The 24,038-nt window shown below is 44.1% G+C and overlaps 1 protein-coding gene across 1 annotated transcript in view; it reads right to left on the bottom strand.

Annotated features, from left to right (window-relative positions):
• GRXCR1 (glutaredoxin and cysteine rich domain containing 1) overlaps positions 1-24,038 on the bottom strand; it is a 182,018-nt gene that overhangs the window by 98 nt on the left and 157,882 nt on the right. Inside the window, exons 3-4 of the mRNA XM_073583438.1 lie at positions 3,309-3,374; positions 1-154 (exon numbers count right to left, since the gene is read on the bottom strand). The exon at positions 1-154 is cut by the window's left edge and continues 98 nt beyond it. Coding sequence (XP_073439539.1) covers positions 1-154; positions 3,309-3,374 — 220 coding nt within the window. The remainder of the gene's footprint in view (positions 155-3,308; positions 3,375-24,038) is intronic.

The following is a 24,038-nucleotide window of genomic DNA, read 5'->3' as shown; positions in this document are numbered from 1 at the left end:
GTAGCCCGTTCTCATTGCACGCTGTGCACTTTAAAGCCTTAAAAGAGTCCGTGAAGCAGTTTCGGAACACTGACATCTTGCTTCCATGGCACACTAGACAAGGAAGGAAGCCAAAACCCCCACAAGAGGCACATGCGTGAGGGTGCTGCACTCTCTGCATAAAAAAGAAACAGAAAAATATTACTACAGTAGATGTAGTCACTATTGGGGTCAAGTATATAGCACGTAATGGACACTGCTGGAGTACGTTCACACTGACTTTTTTCGGTTCATGTGCTGTCCACGTATGTAACAGGCCACACACAGATGGCACAAGGACCAATTTTAGACTATGTGATGGTGCGGATTTACAGACCAGACTAGAGCATTTAACTAGTAAGAAGCTCCTGTAGTCTTGTGGACGTGGCTGACCCGCAAACGTCACTAGTAAGGAACAACTCACAACTGCTAGCGCTTGCTGGGGAGAGATGAACAAATTTATTTGAGTGGAATTGTATTCTACTAGGATTTAACATAAATCCACTTTCTGGAGAAAATAGATTTTTTTATAATTCGCACTGTTCAAATTCAGCAAAATGGCAACCAGTTGTTTGGGCCACCAAAAGGTTAAAAATAAAAATATATATCATATATCATTGCTCCCTTCTCTGCCCACCCCTGCTGCTGCCTGCCCGCTCTGTAGTCCTCTGTGCCTCGGTGGCATCGTATCTTCGGCCCAGTGTTCACTGTACATGCTGCTGGGTCTACTCATGGCAAGTTGTCCAAACCAAGGGTGAACACTGGGCAGTGACTTCTGACCATTGGCTAATCAGGTAACTGCACATGCAAACTTAAAGGGACCATGTCAAATGAAAATGTAGTCCAATCTGCAGAAACCATGTTATAGAGTATGGGGAGCTGAGCAGACTGATATATAGCTTTATGAGAAAAAATTCAGTACAACCTGTGATTTCATCGTTTAACCTCTGCTCCTTCTGGAGTTTTCAGTCCAGTGGGCGGTGCTATCAGTGACTGACAGATTCCTTTGTATAAGGGTGCATACAGAGATGAATGTGAATTACTGATCGGACTGCCCACTTGGCTGAAAAGAAAAGAAAAAGCAGAGGATTACATGATTAAAACACAGGTTACACTGACTCTCTTCTCACAAAGTTATATATCAATCTGCTCAGCTCCCCCTGCTCTATAACCTAGTGACTGCAGATTGGACTGCAATTTTTTGATATTAAAAGTCCCTTTAACTTGTGGCCTGCATCCTGAAGCACCATATTTGCATGAATGCCAGGACAGCGATGCAATGCAACAGAGGTGACGAGGAACAGAAAGCAGGAAGGATGAAGTGGAAGCAGCCAGAAAGGTTAAAAATGAGGTATGATAATATTATCTATTTTTCCCTTTTTTTGGTTATTATGCTCTGGGGCTTAGAGGAACCACAGAATACGGGACATTACATTCCTGGTAAAATCCACACGAACAGGTGAATTTGAATTTTGCCTTGTGCATTCATCTATAATACTGGGAGTTGCATGTTCATGATGGATAAGGAGCCATATTTAGGGCCACTCTGATAGCACTATGTGTATACAATTAATTATCTTGGTAAAACATTTTATACCATGGTGAGGTCACAGCTATCAAAGCAATAAATGAAACTCTATATATACAGGTGCTTCTCACAAAATTACAATATTATCAAATAGTTAATTTACTTCAGTTCTTCAATACAAAAAGCGAAACTCATATATTATATAGAGTCATTCCAAAACAGAGTGATCTATTTCATGTGTTTATTTCTGTTAATGTTGATAATTATGGCTTACAGCCAATGAAAACCCAAAAGTCATTATCTCAGTAAATTAAAATAATTATCAAAAAACACCTGCAAAGGCTTCCTAATCATTTAAAAAGTTCCCTTAGTCTGTTTCAGTAGGCTCCACAATCATGGGGAAGACACATTCCACAAGGAGGGTAAGCCACAAAAGGTCATTGCTAAAGAAGCTGGCTGTTCACAGAGTGCTGTATCCAAGCATTTTAATGGAAAGTTGAGTGTAAGGAAAAAGTGTGGTAGAAAAAAGGTGCATAAGCAACCGGGATAACCGCTGCCTTTGAAGGATTGTTAAGAAAAGGCCATTAAAAAATTTGGGGGAGATTCACAAGGAGTGGACTGCTGCTGGAGTCATTGCTTCAAGAGCCACCACACACAGACATATCCAGGACATGGGCTACAAGTGTCACATTCCTTGTGTCAAGCTACTCAAGATCAATAGACAGCACCAGAAGCGTCTTCCTGGGCCAAGGAGAAAAATAACTGGACTGTTGCTCAGTGGTCCAAGGTGTTATTTTCAGATGAAAGTAACTTTTGCATTTCATTTGGAAATCAAGGTCCCAGAGTCTGGAGGAAGAGTGGAGAGGCCACAATCCAAGCTGCTTGAGGTCTAGTGTGAAGTTTCCACAACCAGTGATGGTTTGGGGAGCCATGTCATCTGCTGGTGTAGGTCCACTGTGTTTTATCAAGAGCAAAGTCAGCCGTCCACCAGGAAATTTTAGAGCACTTCATGCTTCTCTCTGCCAACAAGCTTTTTGGAGATGGAAATTTCATTCTCCAGCACGAGTTGGCACCTGTCCACACTGCCAAAAGTACCAATACCTGGTTTAAAAAAACAACAGTATCACTGTGCTTGATTGGCAGCAAAGTTGCCTGACCTTAACACCATAGAGAATCTATGGGGTATTGTCAAGAGGAAGATGAGAGACACCAGACCCAACAATGTAGACGAGCTGAAGGCTGCTATCAAAGCAACCTGGGCTTCCATAACACCTCAGCAGTGCACAGGCTGATCGCCTCCATGCCACGCCGCATTGATGCAGTAATTGATGCAAAAGGAGCCCCGACCAAGTATTGAACGTACATTTCAGTAGGCCAACAATTCAGATTTTAAAATCATTTTTCAAGCTGGTGATATAAAATATTCCAATTTACTGAGATAACGACTTTTGGGTTTTCATTGGCTCTAAGACATAACCTTCAACATTAACAGAAATAAACACGTGAAATAGATCACTCTGTTTGTATTGACTCTATATAATATATGAGATTCACTTTTTGCATTGAAGAACTGAAATAAATTAACTGTTTGATGATATTCTAATTTTGTGAGAAGCATCTGTATATTTTATTGAAGCGGACTCTAACAATGTAGTCAAAAACACATAACACCCATGTGTGCGCTCGCAAGTGTGCATGTCTAGACGTTGCCGGAAGTATATGAGAAATGTCACCTCATACAGAATTATGACAGATCAGTCACCTCAATCTTCATGAGCAGGTCCTGAAGTTCTCCTGATTCATTCATTGATAGTATTTTTTCAGCACCCTGCAATAACATAATAGAGTCAATAAGAACGTTAATCATTGGATATTTGTCTGTTTTACTGTGGAATAGAAGTGAAAATGTACAAAACCTGCAAATATTTAGTTTACCAGTTTATATCACATATTTTGTATAATGTGCAATTTTTTATAAGAAAAAATATTGCTGAAAAAGTGTGTTAGGCACCAGGTTTGTCCCACTGCATGGGATGGATCTCAAGCCTTGTCTGGTGCAGTGGTCTCCCATTCAGGCTTGGCCACTGGGATGTCTACTCAGCACAGACTTTGGTCTCAGTGCCTTGCCCAAGCTCATTCTGCATGTATAGTTTCTGCTGGCTCTCCAGCTAAGCCTGTGGTGACTACTGGTATACACGTGCAGCGTTGTGCTCTGGAGACAAAGTCCAGATTTCACCCACTGAGCATGTCCGTGATGTGAGGCCTTCTCATTGGTGCTCGGACGTCAGCTGCTCTGGTGAGGGGCAGCTTCTGATTGGTCCACAGGCAAGGTCCTGTCTGTCTGGACTTGAGCTGAAGGTATAAAAGGCTCTCAGTGGCGCACGCCTGTGAGCTAGTGTCTTGCTTATTTGGTGTACGTGCGTGCCTGTCAGCAGTGTAAGATGGGAACTCCCGCTTGAACTTAGTGGCTGCACCGGGTATCCTCAGGCATGGGCTCAAAAGACACCGTGTGTCAGTGCAGGTTCAATCAACAGAGTAGTGGGAGTGAGTTATAGGGCCCTTACTAGCGTCAATCCTTCTATGCTCCTGTGACGTTTAACAGGGCATAGCTTAGACTGCTCTCAGTTTCCACACTGCTCTGTGGAGTAACAGAATCAAGCGCTTTGCACTCTGTTCAAACTGAGTGGTGTTTAACTCGGTGTGTTTACAGTGCTTACTCGCTGCTATGCTCCGCCATTGTCCCCTAGCTGCGGTTTCGCCATCACCGGACGGTGGACCCCGTGTTGTGAACGCATCTTATTATTATTTATATTTGGTGCATTCTGCCAATCCTAACAAAGTGTGTGTCTTAAAGTCTGTAGGATGCTTCTCATTATCAAGGAAAACACTGACACAGCCCCTTCCCAATCACTGATGGAACTATACAACAGCATAGTTCTCCTTCCTCCTGCCTAACACTCATCAGCCTGATTGGTGCAAGGCAGGAAATAAGCTACTAGAACTTTCACATTACCAAAGATGAATGGATGCTGTGATCAGTCACAGGTCTGCAAAAAGCTTCAAAATGTGGTAATGTGTACACAAAGTTAAGCAAAGGTATGCACAACAGAGCTGTATGTGTAGTGATGCAGCAGAGATATGTGTACACTGCATGCAGAATTATTAGGCAAATGAGTATTTTGATCACATCATCCTTTTTATACATGTTGTCCTACTGCAAGCTGTATAGGCTTGAAAGCCAACTGCCATTTATGTAAATCAGGTGATTTGCATCTCTGTAATGATGAGGGGTGTGGTCTAATGACATCAACAACCTATATAAGGTGTGCTTAATTATTAGGCAACTTCCTTTCCTTTGGCAAAATGGGTCAGAAGAGAGATTTGACGGACTCTGAAAAGTCAAAAATGGTGCGATGTCTTGCAGAGGGATGCAGCAGTCTTGAAATTGCCAAACTTTTGAAGCGTGATCACCAAACAATCAAGCATTTCATGGCAAATAGCCAACAGGGTCGCAAGAAGCGTGTTGATAAAAAAAGGCGCAAAATAACTGCCCATGAATTGAGGGAAATCAAGCGTGAAGCAGCCAAGATGCCATTTGACACCAATTTTGCCATATTTCAGAGCTGCAACGTTACTGGAGTATCAAAAAGCACAAGGTGTGCCATACTCAGGGACATGGCCAAGGTAAGGAAGGCTGAAAAACGACCACCTTTCAACAAGAAGATAAAACGTCAAGACTGGGCCAAGAAATATCTTAAGACTAATTTCTAAGGTTTTATAGACTGATGAAATGAGAGTGGCTCTTGATTGGCCAGATGGATGGGCCCAAGGCTGGATCAGTAAAGGCCAGAGAGCTCCACTCTGACACAGACGCCAGGAAGGTGGAGATGGGGTACTGGTATGAGCTTTTATCATCAAAGATGAGCTTTTCGGGTTGAGGATGGAGTGAAGCTCAACTCCCAGACCTACTGGCAGTTTCTGGAAGACACTTTCTTCAAGCAGTGGTACAGGAAGAAGTTGGTATGGTTCAAGAAAAACATGATTTTCATGCAGGACAATGCTCCATCCAAATACTCCACTCCACAGTGTGGCTGGCCAGTAAAGGTCTAAAAGAAGAAAAAATAATGACATGGCCCCCTTGTTCACCTGATCTGAACCCCATAGAGGACCTGTGCTCCCTCATAAAATGTGAAATCTACATGGAGTGATAACATTACACCTCTCCGAAAAATGTCTGGGAGGCTGTGGTGGCTGCTGCACGCAATGTTGATCGTAAACAGATCAAGCAACTGACAGAATCTATGGATGGAAGGCTTTTGAGTGTCATCATAAAGAAAGGTGGCTATATTGGTCACTGATATTTTTTTTTTTTGAATGTCAGAAATGCTTATTTCTAAATTTTGTGTTATATTGGTTTACCTGGTGAAAATAAACAAGTGAGATGGGTATATATTTGTTTTTTATTAAGTTCTCTAATAATTTTGCACAGTAATAGTTACCTGAAAAAACAGATATCCTCCTAAGATAGCGAAATCTAAAAAAAAAACACTCCATCTTCCAAAAAGTTTAAACTTTGATATTTATGAGTCTTTTGGGTTGATTGAGAACATAGTTGTTATTCAATAATAAAAATAATCCTCTCAAATACAACTTGCCTAATAATTCTGCATGCAGTGTATGTGGCATAGCTGTGTGTGTATGTAGGAGAGCTGCCTGTGGATGTATTGTGCATGCAGCAGTATGCACATAAGAAAAAGGAGAGAAAAAAGTGAAGGCAATCACCAAAGATAAAAAAAATCATCTTTATTTGTATGAAAATTAAAACCACATATGGCCAGTGGAAGACAACAAAGAGCAGTGCCAGCAACAGCCATCTCCTGTGTACTTATGCTTCTATGGGCTGAAGGACCTTCCTCTGAATAAAGGAGAACTTTATCTTTGGGGAGAGCCTTCACTATTTTCTCTCCATTGTTTTGTATCAGATGTACAACACTTCTGCACAATATGTGGCGCCCCCAGGAGTATGGTCGCTACAGTGGAATTGTCATCCTCCTTGGGAGGGTGATGTCATGCTTGGAAGCAATAAAGGGTCTCTCTATCAGTTAAATACAACACACAGCACAGTTCCCACTCCAGCCCAGCAGAGGGAGCTCTGAACCAAACTGGGGGAGGAGCTGCTCTCTGGTGGCTGGGAAGGGGAAGTTAGTTAGTTCTGTGAGGAGGGCAAAGAGTGTGGATGTGGAAAAGAGGAGCTTGAGGATTGAGTGAAATTCAGGCTCACTTCTGGCTTTAAGCGCATGGTTCGGAGTCCGGTATCTGGAGTTGTATGGATGCTGATGGTCCTGCAGCAGAAACCGGAGGAACAGAAGGCTGTAAATGCTCTGCTCCCAACTAAGACTCGGAGGCACAGCAGTAACGTGTGTGAGCCAGAAGAAATAGAAGGCTACGGCTGCCTGCCATATGAGGAGCGTTCTAAAGAGAGCAAGCAAGGGGAACTTCAGGGTAACTCAGTACTGCAAGTACCTCAGATAAGCGCTAGGAAGGAGACTACATAACCCATATGCATAGAGAAATTCCTAAGTTGCTTCCAGGATAATCAACTCCTGTTCCATCTGTGATCTGGATCCTGGACTGCACTGACAAAGCACAGTAAAGGTAAAGGAAACTGCACCCTGTTGTGTCATTGCCTTCTTCCTGTAACCACATCAGCACTGCTATATCTCTGTGCCTAACACTGCACTCTCTCCCTCAACACCTATTACTACTGCCCTGGGACTACAGCTCCACCTGTGGAGAGCTTCAACATCATTGCTGCACCACACCATCTGTCCCAGAGAAGCAACCCTGCAGCACTGGTTAAACTGACCACAAACCACAGGTGGCGTCACGAATCATCTCAATAACTTTATCCCCATCACTCTACCCCTTTTACATTGACTGCCTGAGGCCACGGACCGGGTCACTGCCACTGTGACATCTCCCATTGAAATCAACGGGCCCAGCTCCGAGTACCCCACTGGCTCCGGGGTGGGTCAATTTTGGTGTCACGAACAGGATTTGCGAAGTCCGGTGCCACCGGGTCCTGTGTGCCAGAGACTGTGTTGTGTGCCATGGACTTATTGTACCGAGGCTGCTGGTTCCAGTGAACAACGAGTCCTGCAGAAGGAGATCAAGGCCCTGATGCAAAGACAGCAGGTAGAACTGTCTGGCGGAGAAATTGGCAGTGTCAGAGTGATTCTTTCCCCATTGCTCTACCCCTCAGATGTGAAATTTGGTGTCGGGCAGCCATAGGCCTCAGAGGAAAAGATTACCAAGCATTGGTAGAGCCAGTGTACTCTAATAGCCGGCCCACTGTCCTGACAGCCAGAGGGGTAGTTGATGTCCGCAAAGGGAGAGTACCTGTACGCCTCTTGAATTGTGGGGAGGAGGAGGCCACAATACCTCGATATGCCACAGTTGCTAAGAAGTTTACTGTCAGTAACAACGCAATACAGGCAGCAGAGCCCTTGGTCTCATCCGACCAGGCAGGGGACAATGGCTCTGTAAAGCAGCTGGAGGAGTAGTGTCAGCAGCTGCATGTGGGAACTGACTTCACCCCTTCACACCAAAAGAATGGGGTTTAGGGAGTGGCTCAGGAGTATGAGCGGGTATTCAGCAAACACCCTCTAGACTTTGGGAAGGCAAAAGGGGTTCAACACCATATCCCCACTGGAGATCATCCACTCATTAAAGAAAGGTACTGGTCTATACCCCCAACACAATATCAATGTGCCAAAAGTATGTTGCAGGAAATGAAGGAAGCTGGGGTGATCAGAGATAGTTGTAGCCCCTGGGCAGCCCCAATAGTCTTTGTGAAAAAGAAAGATGGTACCATGAGAATGTGTGTTGATTACAGAAAAATTAACAGCATTACACATAAGGATGCCTTCCCATTACCCAGAATTGAAGAGCCATTAGCTGCACTTAAAACTGCTAACTATATTTCCACCTTCGATCTCACTAGTGGGTATTGGCAGGTTCCCGTGGCAGAGGCAGACAAGGATAAAACAGCATTTACTACACCAATGGGTCTCTGCGAGTTCAACTACATGCCGTTCGGGCTCTGCACCACCCCAGGGACATTTCAACGGCTAATGGAGTGCTGTCTTGGACGCAAGAACTTCGAGACAGTTCTGTTGTACCTTGATGATGTCATTGTTTATTCCATGACTTATGAAGACCATCTGGAACACCTGGCTGAGGTGTTTGAAGCCTTGTTCAACTTTGGCCTGAAGGTGAAGCCAATCCAAATGCCACCTCCTGAAGCCCAAGGTGCAGTACCTCGGTCATGTGGTGAGCGCAGAAGGTGTGGCATCAGATCCTGACAAAGTCACTGTCATCCGGAACTGGCAGAAGCCCAGCAACCTCCATGAGGTACGTCAATTCCTCGGGTTGGTATGCTACTACCGAAGGTTCATCAAAGGCTTCACTGAGCCACACCTATGCAAAATCTTCTGGTGGGCCAGCCCAAGAAAGCCAGGAAGAAGAGTCCTACATTTGAATGGAATGAGGAACTGGAGAGGTCCTTCACTCAACTGAAAATGGCTCTCACAGGAGATGAAGTTCTGGCCTAACCAGATTACGACCAACCATTTGTTCTGTATACTGATGCCAGCAACGTGGGACTGGGAGTAGTACTGTCACAGGTACAGAATGGCAAAGAAAGGGTGATCTTCTTTGCCAGCATTAAGCTTCGTCCCACTGAAAGGAACCCTGACAACTACAGTTCCTTCAAACTGGAATTCCTCGCCATAGTCTGGGCTGTGACTGAACGATTAAGCATTACCTAGCTGCAGCCAAGTTTACCATCTTCACAGACAACAACCCGCTGACTCACTTGAAAACTGCAAAACTAGGTGCACTGGAGCAGCGATGGATGGCCCGGCTATCTAAGTATGAATTTACCATCAAGTACCCGGCGGGGCACAGGAATGCCAATGCTGATGTGCTGTACAGGATGCCCAATCTGCCAGGTGGGGGAGAAGATTCTGAGGCACTCGAAGAAATAGCGTTACTTGCCTTCCACCGGCCAATTGCAGCCCAATGTGTCCAAGGAGTGAGAAACAGATGATCTGTCATGAAAGAGGCCACCCTAAATCCATTTCCTCATCATGACTGGGCAGACACGCAGGATAGCGACCTCGCAGTCCGCCTGGTAAAGGAGCTACTGTCACAAGCTGACTCACGCCCAGGTCCAGATGCTCCTGAAGAAACCCAGCAGTTGTGGAAGGAAAGAGGCAGGCCGTTCATCTATGAGAGAAAGCTGTGTCGGAGGAGTATCAATGCCCACTCTCATGAGTTGGTCTGGCAGGTGGTAGTCCCAAAGAGGGAGGCATCAATGGTCTTGGAAGCATACCACAATGGAGCTGGACACTTCGGATGGAAGTTGGAGGCCTTGCTCAGGGAGAGATTCTATTGGGCTGGTATGAGGAAGGCCTTTGAAAATTGGTGCCGGGAGTGTGGACAATGTAACCTGCGCAGAAAGGATCGTAATAGCCAGTGAGCTCCTTTGCAGCCAATAATAACTAAACAGCCACTCAAGTTGGTAGCTCTGGACCATGTGAAGCTGGTCCCAAGCCGTTTAGGCTACGTTTATGCTCTTACCATCGTTGACCACTACTCGAGATTCCCAGTAGTCATGCCTGTCAAGGATCAAACAGCCAGGACAGCAGCCAGAGCATTCCAACAGCACTTTTGTCGACCACATGGATATCCCGAGTGAGTGCTTACAGATCAAGGTCCAGACTGTGAGGCAGAAGTGTTCCAGGAATTCTGTAACTTGTACGGTTGCAAGAAGATCAGGACAATACCGTACCATCCACAGACCAATGGCATGTGTGAAAAGATGAATCAGGTGGTGATCAATCTACTGAAGACCTTGTCTTTGGAAGAGAGGAATCTGTGGCCAGAGAAGTTGCGAGATCTGGTAGACCTCTACAATCACATTCCTGTGAAATTCACAAACTGCACTCCAGCCTATCTAATGAGAGCGAGGCCTGGCAAACTGCCTATTGATTTGGATATGGGAGTCCTTACACCTGAAGTGACATCACCAGATGCTGACTGGGATACAGAGCAGCAGCAGTATTGTAGAATACAAGAGTGCGTAGAAAAGAGTCTAGCTCAGGCAAGAAAAAAGCAGGAAAAGAACTACAATCAACACGCACCTGCAGTTCCCTTGTCACCAGGAGAACAGGTCCTAAAGAGGAAAAGGAGGATGCATAAATTGGATGACCAATGGGAAGCTGAACCCTACACCGTCCCACCATCAAACTTTGACAACATCAAAGTGTGCCTTATCAGTAAGGATGGAGGAGAAACCTCATCAGCAGTGTCGAGGGATCATATGAAACTGTGCCCTGACCAACTAAAGGACAGAATGGAAGAGCAAAACAACCTTCAGCCCATAGAGGAAGAAGAAGAAAAGGAAAGCACTGTACTGGGAGAATTCCCTGCAAATTGGACTAGAGCGGATCAAGCCATAGTGGTGCCAGTTTTGACCTTTCCCCAACTGGTAGTGCAAGAAGAAGTGACTCAAGACCACCCTGAAAACCAGCAAGTAAGGCAGCGGATGCCACACCAGCAGTGGAGCAAGAGTATCCTCGCCTTGCCAGTGGTGAATCTGTCATGCCCACAGTCAGTAGAAGTGGTCCTAGGAAATCTAGTATCCCTGTGCTACGCAAAGCCACCAGTAGTGTAGCCAGTACAACACACACTACACCAGTAGTAGTTAACACATGGCATCCAGTAAGGTCCCCAACAACACCAGTTCTTTGTAGGTTTGTCCTTAGTACCCAAGGTATATGTTAGGCGTCTGGTTTCTGCGTCTGCTCTGCAGGAATCCAGAGCCTCACATTCTGCGGTCTCCTGCTATCTACTGAGGAGAAGATTACTTTGCAGCAGACCGCTTCAGAGACCAAGTTCCTCTGTGCTCCTACTGGCCATGCTCACGAGACGATTTCCCATTGGAGATCGGGAGTCATGTGCCCAGGTCCTGCTTCAGATCTCATTGGTCCATCTCGGAGATCTGGAAGGTCCCGCACGGCTATGAAAAGTGCACATGACCGTTCGGCCATGCGCTAGTATAGACTTTTCAAGCTAAATGTGTGAATGGTGACAGATGTATGACTCTGGTGACTGACTCATTTGAAACCCATTCCCTCTGATATTACGTATGTGGATAGGGAATTGGTGCAGCAGTCAGCGCCAGTCAGTGGCAAGCCTTAGGCCACTGTGCCCACCGCACCTCTTCTCTAGCGTCCGACATTGCGCCTGCGTCCTAGCTTTGTCAACTAGCGGCAGTGTCCTACGCCACGCTGCAGTTGCAGTCCTCCTTGGCGTCCGCAGTAGCGACGCCGCACACGCGGTAGGTCTAGATGGACGCAGCTCCTCTGCCTGGGGACCTGCTCCTGTGACCTGATACCGTGTGTGCATTTCCCTGTGGTCTGTGACACTAACAGGCTCAGCGTTTTTGCATGTTTTTGTAGCGACGCCTCTGTGTGTGAACAGATCCCGATTTGCGCACTTTGAGTGAAGTTGAACCCGTGCGCATTATACCGCCATATTGCTCATCTGTCATTACCTAGCAGCGGTGTAACACCTACTGCACGGTGGACCCCGAGCGGCGAACGCACTTTATTATTTATTTTTTATTTAGTGCGTTCCGCTGTTCATAACATTATACCACCCATAAGGTTTCGTATATAAGTAAGTTATGTAAATGGTAAAATGTAAATATGCAACTGTTCAAGCTTATGTGCCTACAGAGACTCTGTAAGAACCTTTTGAGCAATCTCAGTTTGTTTTTGATGGACAATTGGGCCACAGGACTATGTGTGGCCAAAACTCTACTTGTACATAGTTACCAACTGCTCAGGAAATGGACCATGGACATTGACGCATGGACTAATCATCACAAGGACTATTTTTGAGCTTTGGTTTTTGTAATTTTTCATTTTTGAAATCTTGTAACAGTCACAATTGTTCATTTGTTAATATGTTTGCATGTTTTTCTCAGTCCGGGAGTACTGAATTGCACTAGGGGGAATGTGGCGCCCCAAGGAGTATGGTCGCCACAGTGGCATTGTCTTCCTCCTCTGGAGGCTGATGTCATGCTTGGAAGCAATAAAGGGTCTCTCTATCAGTTAAATACAACACACAGCACAGTTCCCACTCCAGCCCAGCAGAGGGAGCTCAGAACCAAACTGGGGGAGGAGCTGCTCTCTGGGGGCCGGGAAGGGGAAGTTAGTTCTGTGAGGAGGGCAAAGAGTGTGGATGTGGAAAAGAGAAGTTGGAGGATTGAGTGGAATTCAGGCTCACTTCTGGCTTTAAGCGCATGGTTCGGAGTCCAGTATCCGGAGTTGTATGGATGCTGATAGTTCTGCAGCAGAAACGGAGGAACAGAAGGCTGTAAATGCTCTGTTCCCAACTAAGACTTCGAGGCACAGCAGTAACGTGTGTGAGCCAGAAGAAATAGAAGGCTATGGCTGCCTGCCATACGAGGAGCGTTCTAAAGAGAGCAAGCAAGGGGAACTTCAGTGTAACTCAGTACTGCAAGTACCTCAGATAAGCGCTAGGAAAGAGACTACACAACCCATCTGCATAGAGAGATTCCTAAGTTGCTTCCAGGCTAATCAACTCCTTTTCCATCTGTGATCTGGATCCTGGACTGCACTGACAAAGCACAGTAAAGGTAAAGGAAACTGCACCCTGTTGTGTCATTGCCTTCTTCCTGCAACCACTTCAGCACTGCTACATCTCTGTGCCTAACACTGCACCCTCTCCCTCATCACCTATTATTACTGCCCTGGGACTACAGCTCCACCTGTGGGGAGCTTCAACATCATTGCTGCACCACACCATCTGTCCCAAAGAAGCAACCCTGCAGCGCTGGTCAAACTGACCAGAAACCACAGGTGGTGTCACGAACAGTGTTGAGCGATACTTTCCGATATTGAGAAATATCAGATCGGATTGGATCGGACCAATACCCAAACAGTATCGGGTACTCCCTGATTCCGATACCGGAAATCCCATTCAAGTCAAAGGGACAGAAATATCGGAATTAAAAAAAACCCTTTCTTTACTTGCACATCCAGTTCGGGAAGGGGGAAGAGTGTGGGCGGTGCGTGGGCGGACACTGTGCATGTCTGTGTGTGCGGGCGGGGTCTGTACGGGCCTCTCGGGGGTCTGTGCGGGCCTGGCGGGGGTCTGTGTGGGCCTGCCGGGGGTCTGTGCAGGCTGCCGGGGGTCTGTGCGGGCCTGCCAGGGGTCTGTGCGGGCCTGCCAGGGGTCTGTGCGGGCTGCCGGGGGTCTGTGCGGGCCTGCCGGGGGTCTGTACGGGCCTGCTGGGGGTCTGTACGGGCCTGCCGGGGGTCTGCGCGGGCTGCCGGAGGTCTGTGCGGGCCTGTCGGGGGTTGTGTGTGTGTGTGCAGGCATCGTCCGATGGGACTACAAGTCCCATCGGGCTATGCCTGCTACAATGACAGTGATTGACACATTAGCCAATGATGGGATAGTAGTAGTCCCATCATCCGGCTAATGTGTTGAATGTAAAAAAAAAACATACATACTACATACATACTACATATATACTACATTCATACAACATGCATACATAGTACATACTACATACATACTTCATATATACTACATTCATACAACATACATACTTCATGTATACTACATTCATACAACATACATGCATACTACATACGTACTTCTTATATACTACATTCATACAACATACATACATACTACATACTGCATACATACTTCATATATACTACATTCATACAACATACATACAACATGCATACTACATACATACTACATATATACTACATTCATACAACATACATACTACATACATACTACATATATACTACATTCATACAACATACATACATACTACATACTGCATACATACTTCATATATACTACATTCATACAACATACATACATACTACATGCTACATACATACTACATATATACTACATTCATACAACATACATACTACATACATACTACATATATACTACATTCATACAACATACATAGTACATACTACATACATACTTCATATATACTACATTCATACAACATACATACATGCTACATACATACTTCAAATATACTACATTCATACAACATACATACTACATACATACTACATATATACTCATATATACTACATTCATACAACATACAGTACATACATACTACATGCTACATACATACTACATATATAGTACATTCATACAACATACATACAACATATATACTACATATATACTACATTCATACAACATACATACAGAGTACATACTACATACATACAACATACATAAAACATGCTACAGACATACTACATACAATACATTCATACAATACATACATATAGACATACAGTACATATAACATAGAGTACATACTCACCATCACTTGTCACTTTGATCCCCAAAGCCAGTCATCTTTAAAAAATATTAAAATAACAAACAACCGATATACTCCCTGATCCGCAGAAATCCACGAGTGTCCCATGGAGAACAGCAGCATCAGCTGATGCCACCGCTCTCTAGGGGCCCCAGAAATACAATGACGGGAGGTAGGTATCCTTCCGCACTGTATTCCTCCGCCACTGTAAAAAAATAGTCCCTAGTCTCACTTTTGGCATTGGTGTGTGAGAAAGTTCCCACCCAGCTTTTGCCATAAAGTGAGACCAGTGAACTATAGTAACCTCTCAGTGATGCACTGCAGGAGATCGTCGTGGGACACTCGTGGATTTCTGCGGATCAGGGAGTATATTGGTTGTTTGTTATTTTAATATTTTTTACAGTGAGATGATACTGGCTTCGGGGATCAAAGTGACAAGTGATGGTGAGTATCTACTCTATGATATATGTACTGTATGTCTATATGTATGTATTGTATGAATGTATTGTATGTAGTATGTATGTATGTATGTTGTATGAATGTAGTATATATGTAGTATTTATGTTGTATGAATGTAGTATGTATGTAGTATGTATTTATGTTGTATGAATGTAGTATATATGTAGTATGTATGCAGTCGGACGATGCCTGCACACACACACAACCCCCGGCAGGCCCGCACAGACCCCCGGCAGCCCGCACAGACCCCCGGCAGGCCCATACAGACCCCCGGCAGGCCCGCACAGACCCCCGGCAGCCCGCACAGACCCCGGCAGCCTGCACAGATCCCCGACAGGCCCGCACAGACCCCCGGCAGGCCCGCACAGACCCCCGGCAGGCCCGCACAGACCACGCCTCATGATGCGCACAGACCGCGCATCATGATGACATCATTTCAGCAGCCAATCACAGCCACAACACTGGCTCATTGCATTATGGGAACTTCCGATTCCGGTATGCGATATTGTAAAAATATCGATACTCGGTATCGGAATTCCGATACAGCGAATATCGGCCGATACCCAATATTTGCAGTATCGGAATGCTCAACACTAGTCACGAATCATCTCAATAACTTTATCCCCATCACTCTACCCCTTTTGTATTGACTGCCTGAAGCCACGGACCGGGTCACTGCCACTGTGGCATCTCCCATTGAAATCAACGGGCTCGGCACTGAGTACCCCACTGCCTTCGGGGCGGGTCAATTTCATGCACTGGATAAGATTTGTTGCAAGGAAATTTAGAAACCCTTTAAACTGAAGGCAATATACAGTATAAGAAATCAGTACGGTTCAGGCAATATGACTATAGATGGTTCTACACTGAGGCGGTTCACAAGAGCTGCAGTGAATGTAAATAAACTAGTAATTTTCCTACTTAGGCTGGTTTCACACTTGCGTTTTTTTGCGCTGTTTTTTTGCGCAAAAAAAGCATGCGTTTTTTTTCTATTCTTAACATGGGTGCGTTTTTTTGTAGTGTGCACTCGGGCGCACAAAATGCACTCTGTTGCATTTTTTGAGCGTCCAACTTGCCCCAAGAATCGCATGCACACGCAATGCGTTTTTTTTTCACCCAACCACTCATTATTATAGACAAATCTCAACAAAAGATGATTACAAGGCAACAAGTTTTTTAAATGTCAAAAAGGTGTAATTTTTATTAGAAAAACACATTAAAAACATAATGCCAAGATATGGGGAAAGAAGGGGGAGGGCAATATGCTCACCGTCATGATCACTCAATAACATGCATAGCCAGCCGGCAGAGAGTACTATAGATGCAGGAGGATTAGTTTATGAATCAACATATCTACCACAGAAGTGTACTTGTTGCAGCCATAAAAGTAGACGATCTGTTGCCAACAACCTTATTAAGTGTGACACTAAACTAGCACATAAAATTGTGCTGGTAGTTAATCTAAATATGCAGAGAAAAAGACACCTCCACGCAATAATAATGCCTGTGTATCCTTAGGTAAAGTGTAACCAAATAACATAGCAGAGTGCAGAATGTCTCCAGTAAAATTACCTCTAAGGGGTTCACGATGCTGTACTACTGCCACCTGGGGCTGCACGTCCGCCCCAACGCACGTTTCGGTCTCCTTCCTCAGGGGGCCTGTGACTAATAGTGTGTCCGGATCTTTTATATCCCATAGCAGCGGCTGAATCAGCCGCGCAACCGGAAATGATGCTCCCGACCCGGATGTGACGGGCCGCGCTGTCAAGACAGCCGAGACGCCAGCCAGCGTCGGCATCAGGCAGTGCCAGGGCGGGCCCAACCACCATCATGTGACGCCGAAGGCAGGCTGAAGCAGCGGCGTCGTGCAGGGCAGGGGCGCAGATGGACAGACACAATTGCTTATGCATAGAGCCTACTACTGGGATAGTGGGTGGGAACCTGGATTAACCCTAACATAACTGGCCATTATCAGGCCATAGAACGGCCTTAATCCTACATAATAACGTGATCATAATAACAGATAGCAATATAAGTACACCCTAACATGTCAGGCCATATCTAAGCCCCAAACCACATATATGCACAAATGAACATATAATCATCATATAGGTGTCAACAATATATAGACAAATTGTATACATATACATCATATATATTCAATAGCCACATATATACATATTGAAGCTATATTTATACAATATTAATTATTAAATATGCATCATGTAACAATAAGAAATAATTAAACTTGTGCCACAGCATCCATTCTTACGATGTAACATAGGGGCATATCCAATAGCACATTCTTCGAAGATATATATAACACTGGTAACCACAGGTACCCCACCGTCACAGTAGTATTGTCGAAAAATCACTGGCATTAGTACTAAAATAGAATCATAAACATTAAAAATTAATTAAAAAATGAGGATCATAGACAATGAGCATATGTCCACAATAACGGAAGAGGGGAGGGAACTATATAAATGGGGCATAGCTTATACCTTCATTAAGTCCAGATGGATGGACCGTGCCAAGGGTCCATATCCACCTGGACTCAAGTTGGGCCAACCTTCTAGTTAGACCCCCACCACGAATATCCACATCAAGCATGTCAATGCCTCACACCCTCAAGAGGCTGCTGTTACAATTATGGAATTTCTTGAAGTGGCGGGGGATGGTTTTTAATAATGTTACATCCTCGGTGGCCGCCGCTGCCTCTATACCTAATACATGCTCTCTAACGCGAACCTTTAATAATCTGGTAGTCATGCCCACATAGATTTTACTACATGGGCACACAGCATAGTAGATCACATGTCTGCTAGTACATGTGATCCGTTTTTTGATCTTAAATTCATGAGAGCCTTTTTGATTGACAAATACATCAATACGGTCAATATTGGTACAGGCAACGAAGCGGCCACATGGGGAACAACCATATCTCTCTACTGCCCCATCTAAAAAGGTATTTCTAGGCTCAGCAGTGTAATGGCTGCAGACCAATTGGTCACGCAGAATTCTTGATCGCCTTACAGCAATCGCAGCTCTCTCCGGAAGCAATCTGGAGATAACTGGATCAGCCCTCAATATAAACCATGATTTGTCAAGAATTTTCTTCATAAGTCCAAACTGGGAGTGGAAGTTCGTCACAAATCTCGTAGTATTTTGATTACTTTTATGTTTGGTACCATATAAGAGACTATTTCTGGATGAATATCTGGCCCTATTAAAGGCCTTTTTAATCATACGGTTACTATAACAGCGTTCTTTTAGTCTCTCACCAAGATCACCGGCTTGCTTATAGAATTCCTTGTCAGTCGAACATAGTCTGCGTAATCTGAGATGCTGTCCCGTAGGGACAGACTGCATCATATGTCCAGGATGGGAGGAGTGGGCATGCAACAGCATATTGGTGGAGGTTGGTTTACGATAGATATTGGTTTGCACCTCCCCATAGACATCATTCTGAAGTAACACGTCCAAAAATTCGATGGTATCTGGATCATACTTATAAGTAATGAAAATGTTCAATTCATTGTCATTAAGAGATGACATGAATATTTGAAGATCATTCTTGGATCCCTGCCAGATCAGTAAAATGTCATTGATGTACCGCGTCCACGAAAGGACATGGCACATAGGAGACGACTGATCCGGCAGGGAGAGGTCTCTCTCCCACAGCCCCAGGAACAGGTTGGCATACGAGGGGGCAAAGGATACCCCCATAGCTGTACCCTGGAGCTGCAGGAAGAAAGACCCCTTAAAAACAAAAAAATTATGGGTCAGTGTGAACCTGAGGAGTTCAATGATCAACTCCCTAATCTCCACCGACAAATTAGACATGCTCAGAAAAAATGCCGTCGCCCGAATGCCATCATCATGCCTGATGCTGGTGTAGAGGGACTCGACGTCCCCCGTCACCAGCATCATGTCCTCCTCAAGTTGAAGCCCATCCATCCGTCTCAATAGTTCGCCTGTATCTTTAAGGAAAGATGGCAACCATTCCACTAAAGGCTGTAACTTGGAATCTGTCCACCGATTTACGTGCTCTAAATAGTTGCCTCTCCCTGAGATAATCAGACGGCCAGGGGGCGTCTGCGCATCCTTATGGATCTTTGGCAATAAATAAAAAGTCGGGATAGTTGGTTCAGGCACAGTCAAAGCTGTTGCCAATTCCTTAGTAATTACTCCCGCATCATTCGCCCTTTTGATAATATCTTGTAGTTGAGTGGAGAAGGCGGACAAGGGGTTAAAGGTAAGCTTTTTGTAGCAGATTTTATTATTTAACTGTCTAAAGGCCTCCCTTTCATAGAGTGCCTTAGGCCAAACTACTACATTTCCCCCCCTGTCCGCCGGCTTATATACCACATCTGTTAGATTCTGAAGGATGCGCAGACGTCCCTGCTCTTCCCTAGTGAGATTGTCATTATAGATATATGGTGGGATTTCCAAAAATTTTTTCAAGACAATCTGTACAAATAAATCAACACTTGGACAGGATGAAAGGGGGGGAAATCTCTTTGATTTTGGACGTATAGAAGCTGGTACCTTACCTCCCTCTAGAGCATTGTGTTCGGTGGACAGATCCTCAAGGGTACGTAAGGCTACTTGCTCTTCTTCTGTAGGAAAGAGATCAAATAGGTTGCCATCAAAAAAAAGTTTCTTAAAGATCAGGGAACGGGCAAATAAATGAAGATCCTTAATAGCCAGAAAAGCATCAAATCGTGCTGCTGGAGAGAAAGACAAACCTTTCTCAAGAATGGCTAAATCAGTCCATGTAAATTCATGCTGGCTCAAATTAATTACCTTATCGTTGTATCTCGTGGCAACTGGGGAATAATTTTGTCGTTTGTAGGGATGGAAAGAGAATTCCCTCTGATTATGTCTGGTGGATCCTGACCGAGTAGCCATGGATGACCCAGATGTCTCAGACCTGTCACTCATCGATGAGACTGATGTCTGAGATGGAGTACGTCTCATCTGACGATTGGATGCCTGGGGTTTACACCACAGATATACCGTATGGTTATCATAGTCCCTACGATCACGATTAAGTTTGGACAGTTGAGTAGACTGAATTTTTTTAACAACAGTCTCCAAAGTTTTATCCAATTGAACATGAAATGTGTTCACCTTCTCCACCGTACCCAGAACCTTTAATTCATCCTCCATATTTTTAATATTCACATCCAGTTGTGATATAACTCCATTATTATGTTCACTTAAAAGCTGCATGAAAGTCCGTGAACAGCTGTTACAGGCCTCCTCCCACCTGGACACAAATCCACTATCTTCAACTGGGAATGTGGGAATCACCCGTACTCTCAAGCCTCTAGGAATCATTTTAATGGTTAAATACTTGTCGAGAAATGTGCGATTCCACCATAGTTTTGTTCTTTTAATCACCATCTGTTGTAATGTCCCTGTACACTCATCCCATCTCCCGTCATTGCTGGGTGGTACATTAGACCCATCACCCCGAAATACTTGGTCAATATGCGAAAGCCAACTTTTTTCTTTGGCTTGGAAATCCATGTCGGATTGGAAACCTGTGCAAAACACAGTAAGGATTAGATACCAACAAACCAGACTAATACACATGGTATTTTACCAATCGAATAACATTAATCATGTGCATTTGGATTACTACCGCCTATCATCAAATACCACATAGATAAATCTAAGCAAAAGATGATTACAAGACAACACCCATTATACCCATTATAGTCTATGGGTGCGCTGACGTGCACATGTTAATGCACACGTCAGCGCAAAGTAACTCATGCGTTTTTTAAAAAAAAAAAACGCGCGCAAAACTGCAGAGAAACGCATAAAAACGCATGATGAGCAGCGCAAAAAAACGCAAGTGTGAAAGTAGCCTTAGATGGGTTATCTGAATTCTCCCAAAATATTTGTAAAGGGCAGAGATAGTTATAAAATAAACTATAATTATCAGTTTCAACCTCCATCCCTCTAACACCAGAATAGGAAGCCTGGACATCCTGTTCTTCAATCTACTGTCCCCAGAGGCTTATGATTTGCTGCCGCATTCAGGCGAATAAGACATTATCTCCACCTGTCCTGGTGGAGACCACCGAACTGTAGTGATGGGACTTTAGAGCATGTTAGTATAAATTATTTTATTTCATAACCACCCCGGTCATTCCTGAAATTATTTTGGTGAAGTTGGACAACCCTTCAAATACACGCAGTAATTAACCCTGTGTTCTCTCAGGTTCTTTTCATTTAATATTATATTTGGTTTAAACATATTATGACTCCCTCCTAGGAGACAGCCTAAAGAGAAGACCCAATCTATCGTGTCTATTTGGGGCCAATAGATTATTAGGACCTTGGATGTTGAGATGACATGAATCTTATAGTTTTCATTGATTTAAATAAAATAATTATTTGGAGGTCTTCTTTTAATTATGGTCATTTTAATATTTGTCTATTATATTTTCAGATAGTTTGGTAGGGCAACAGTTTGTGTTGTCAGTATCATTTTTAGTTGTTTTTTTTTTGTTCCAATCAGTTTTTGATTACAGGGCTGGAGCACAGACATCCCATCTATGTATTAGTTCTTTGTGTGCAGTGTCTGTGATTGTTAGGTAGGTGGTGCTGTGCAGCCATGCTGAACACCAACAGCCATAAACACAATTGCATCAATACTATAAAATCTATGAAATGATGAACATCCCATAACATTAATAAGCTCTATATATAGTAATGAGAGAAAAAATAACCAAATATTAATTTGCTCTCTGAATTTTTCCTCATCAAACGCCTGCCATACCGGGACATTTCCCTTTTTTGGCCCTTTTGTGTTTTTACTCCCCTTCTTCTAAGGAGCCATAGCCTTTTTTTATTTTTTTTGTCCGCATAGCTGTATGAGGGCATGTCTTTTGTATTATGAGTATCAAAAAAAAAATTCTGTAAAAGGAAATATTTATGTTCCCATCTTTTGAGACATGTAACGTTCTCATGTTTACATCAAAAAAGCGTTTGAGGCAGAGGCGCAGCTAGGGTTTTGGATTGGGGATGGGCAAAACTTCTGGATGGGCCCCTAACTAGGTAACCCTGATTACAACTATTACAAATGACAGCGTTGTTACTAAAAAAAATCTCTATACAAAGACCAACACTGATATTACTGCTATATGGTGACCATATAGTGGTAGATACCAATCCTGCAGAACGTAAGAGATTACAGCACAGTTATTGATGGTGACTTACAGCTCACGATTTTTCTGGTGGAGTCATTCAATGACCACTTCCGATATGACAACTTCCCCAGCCATGAGTTGGCCGCAGAGATTACAAAGACACATTTGACATCTCACTATTGCAGCACCGTTCCCATCTATTCCCAACATGCACTCCTTATCCTGCTAATACCCCAATACGGAGACACTGCTGCATTATGTGTTCCTATTACTGCACCTACTGTGTGGAGCTGTGCGTCCTCTAATTTTCCTCTTACTGGAGCCCTAGATCCTCCTCCTTTCATTGTGCTCACACAGTTCATGTCAACAAAAGTGCCCCACAAACATTGTAAGAAACCCCCACAGTGATTTCATTCACAGTACCCTCCACATGCATACTATTATGACACTACTGTACCCCACCCCTCAACTCCCCTGGAAAAGTATGGTGTCCCCCAACACAGTATCAGACCCCCAACATAGTATGAGACCCCCAACACAGTATGATCTCCCACCTGTGACCCCCCCACACAGCCCTCGATGCAGTCTAATGGGCCTACATACAGTATATTGGCCCCACATCTCTCCACACAGTATGATGGACCCCACATAAAACTTTATATCATATAATTGCTAACATACAGTATTATGCTCCCCATAGGTCTCCATATAGTATAATGCATCCCATACTCCTCTAAACAGTGTAATGCACTCCCTATAGTCCATACAGTATGATGCACAGCCCATAATCCTCTGTATAGTATGATGCACCCTATAGTCCATACAGTATGATATGCAGCCCATAGTACTCTGTGCAGTATAATGCATCCCATAGCCCATAAAATATAATGCACCCCATAGTCCATACACTATAATGCATCCCTTAGTCCTCTGTACAGTATAATGAACCCCATAGTCCACACAGTATAATGTATCCCATAGTCCTCTGTATAGAATATTACACTCCATACAGTATAATGCACCCCATAATCCTATAATTCTCTGCATAGTATAATGCACCTCATAGTCCATAATGCACCCCATAGTCCATACAGCATAATGCACCCTCCATAGTCCATTCAGTAAAGTGTACCCCATAGTCGATACAGCATAATGCACCCCCCACAGTCCATACTACATAAGGTACCCCATAGTCCATATGGTATAATGCACACCATAGTCCATACAGCATAATGCATCCCATAGTCCATACAGCATAATGCACGCTCTATAGGCCATACAGTATAATGCACCCCATATTCATCTGTATAGTATAATGCACCTCATAGTCCATACAGCATAATGCATCCCATAGTCCATACAGTATTATGTACCCCATAGTCCTTATAGT

The sequence above is a fragment of the Dendrobates tinctorius genome, unplaced genomic scaffold (genome assembly GCF_039654945.1).
Source record: "Dendrobates tinctorius isolate UK_male_01 unplaced genomic scaffold, ASM3965494v1 ptg000079l, whole genome shotgun sequence".
NCBI classification, from domain to species: Eukaryota; Metazoa; Chordata; class Amphibia; order Anura; family Dendrobatidae; genus Dendrobates; species Dendrobates tinctorius.
The sequence above is the reverse complement of the archived record's forward strand: the minus strand, read 5'-3'. Positions and strand labels throughout refer to the sequence as shown.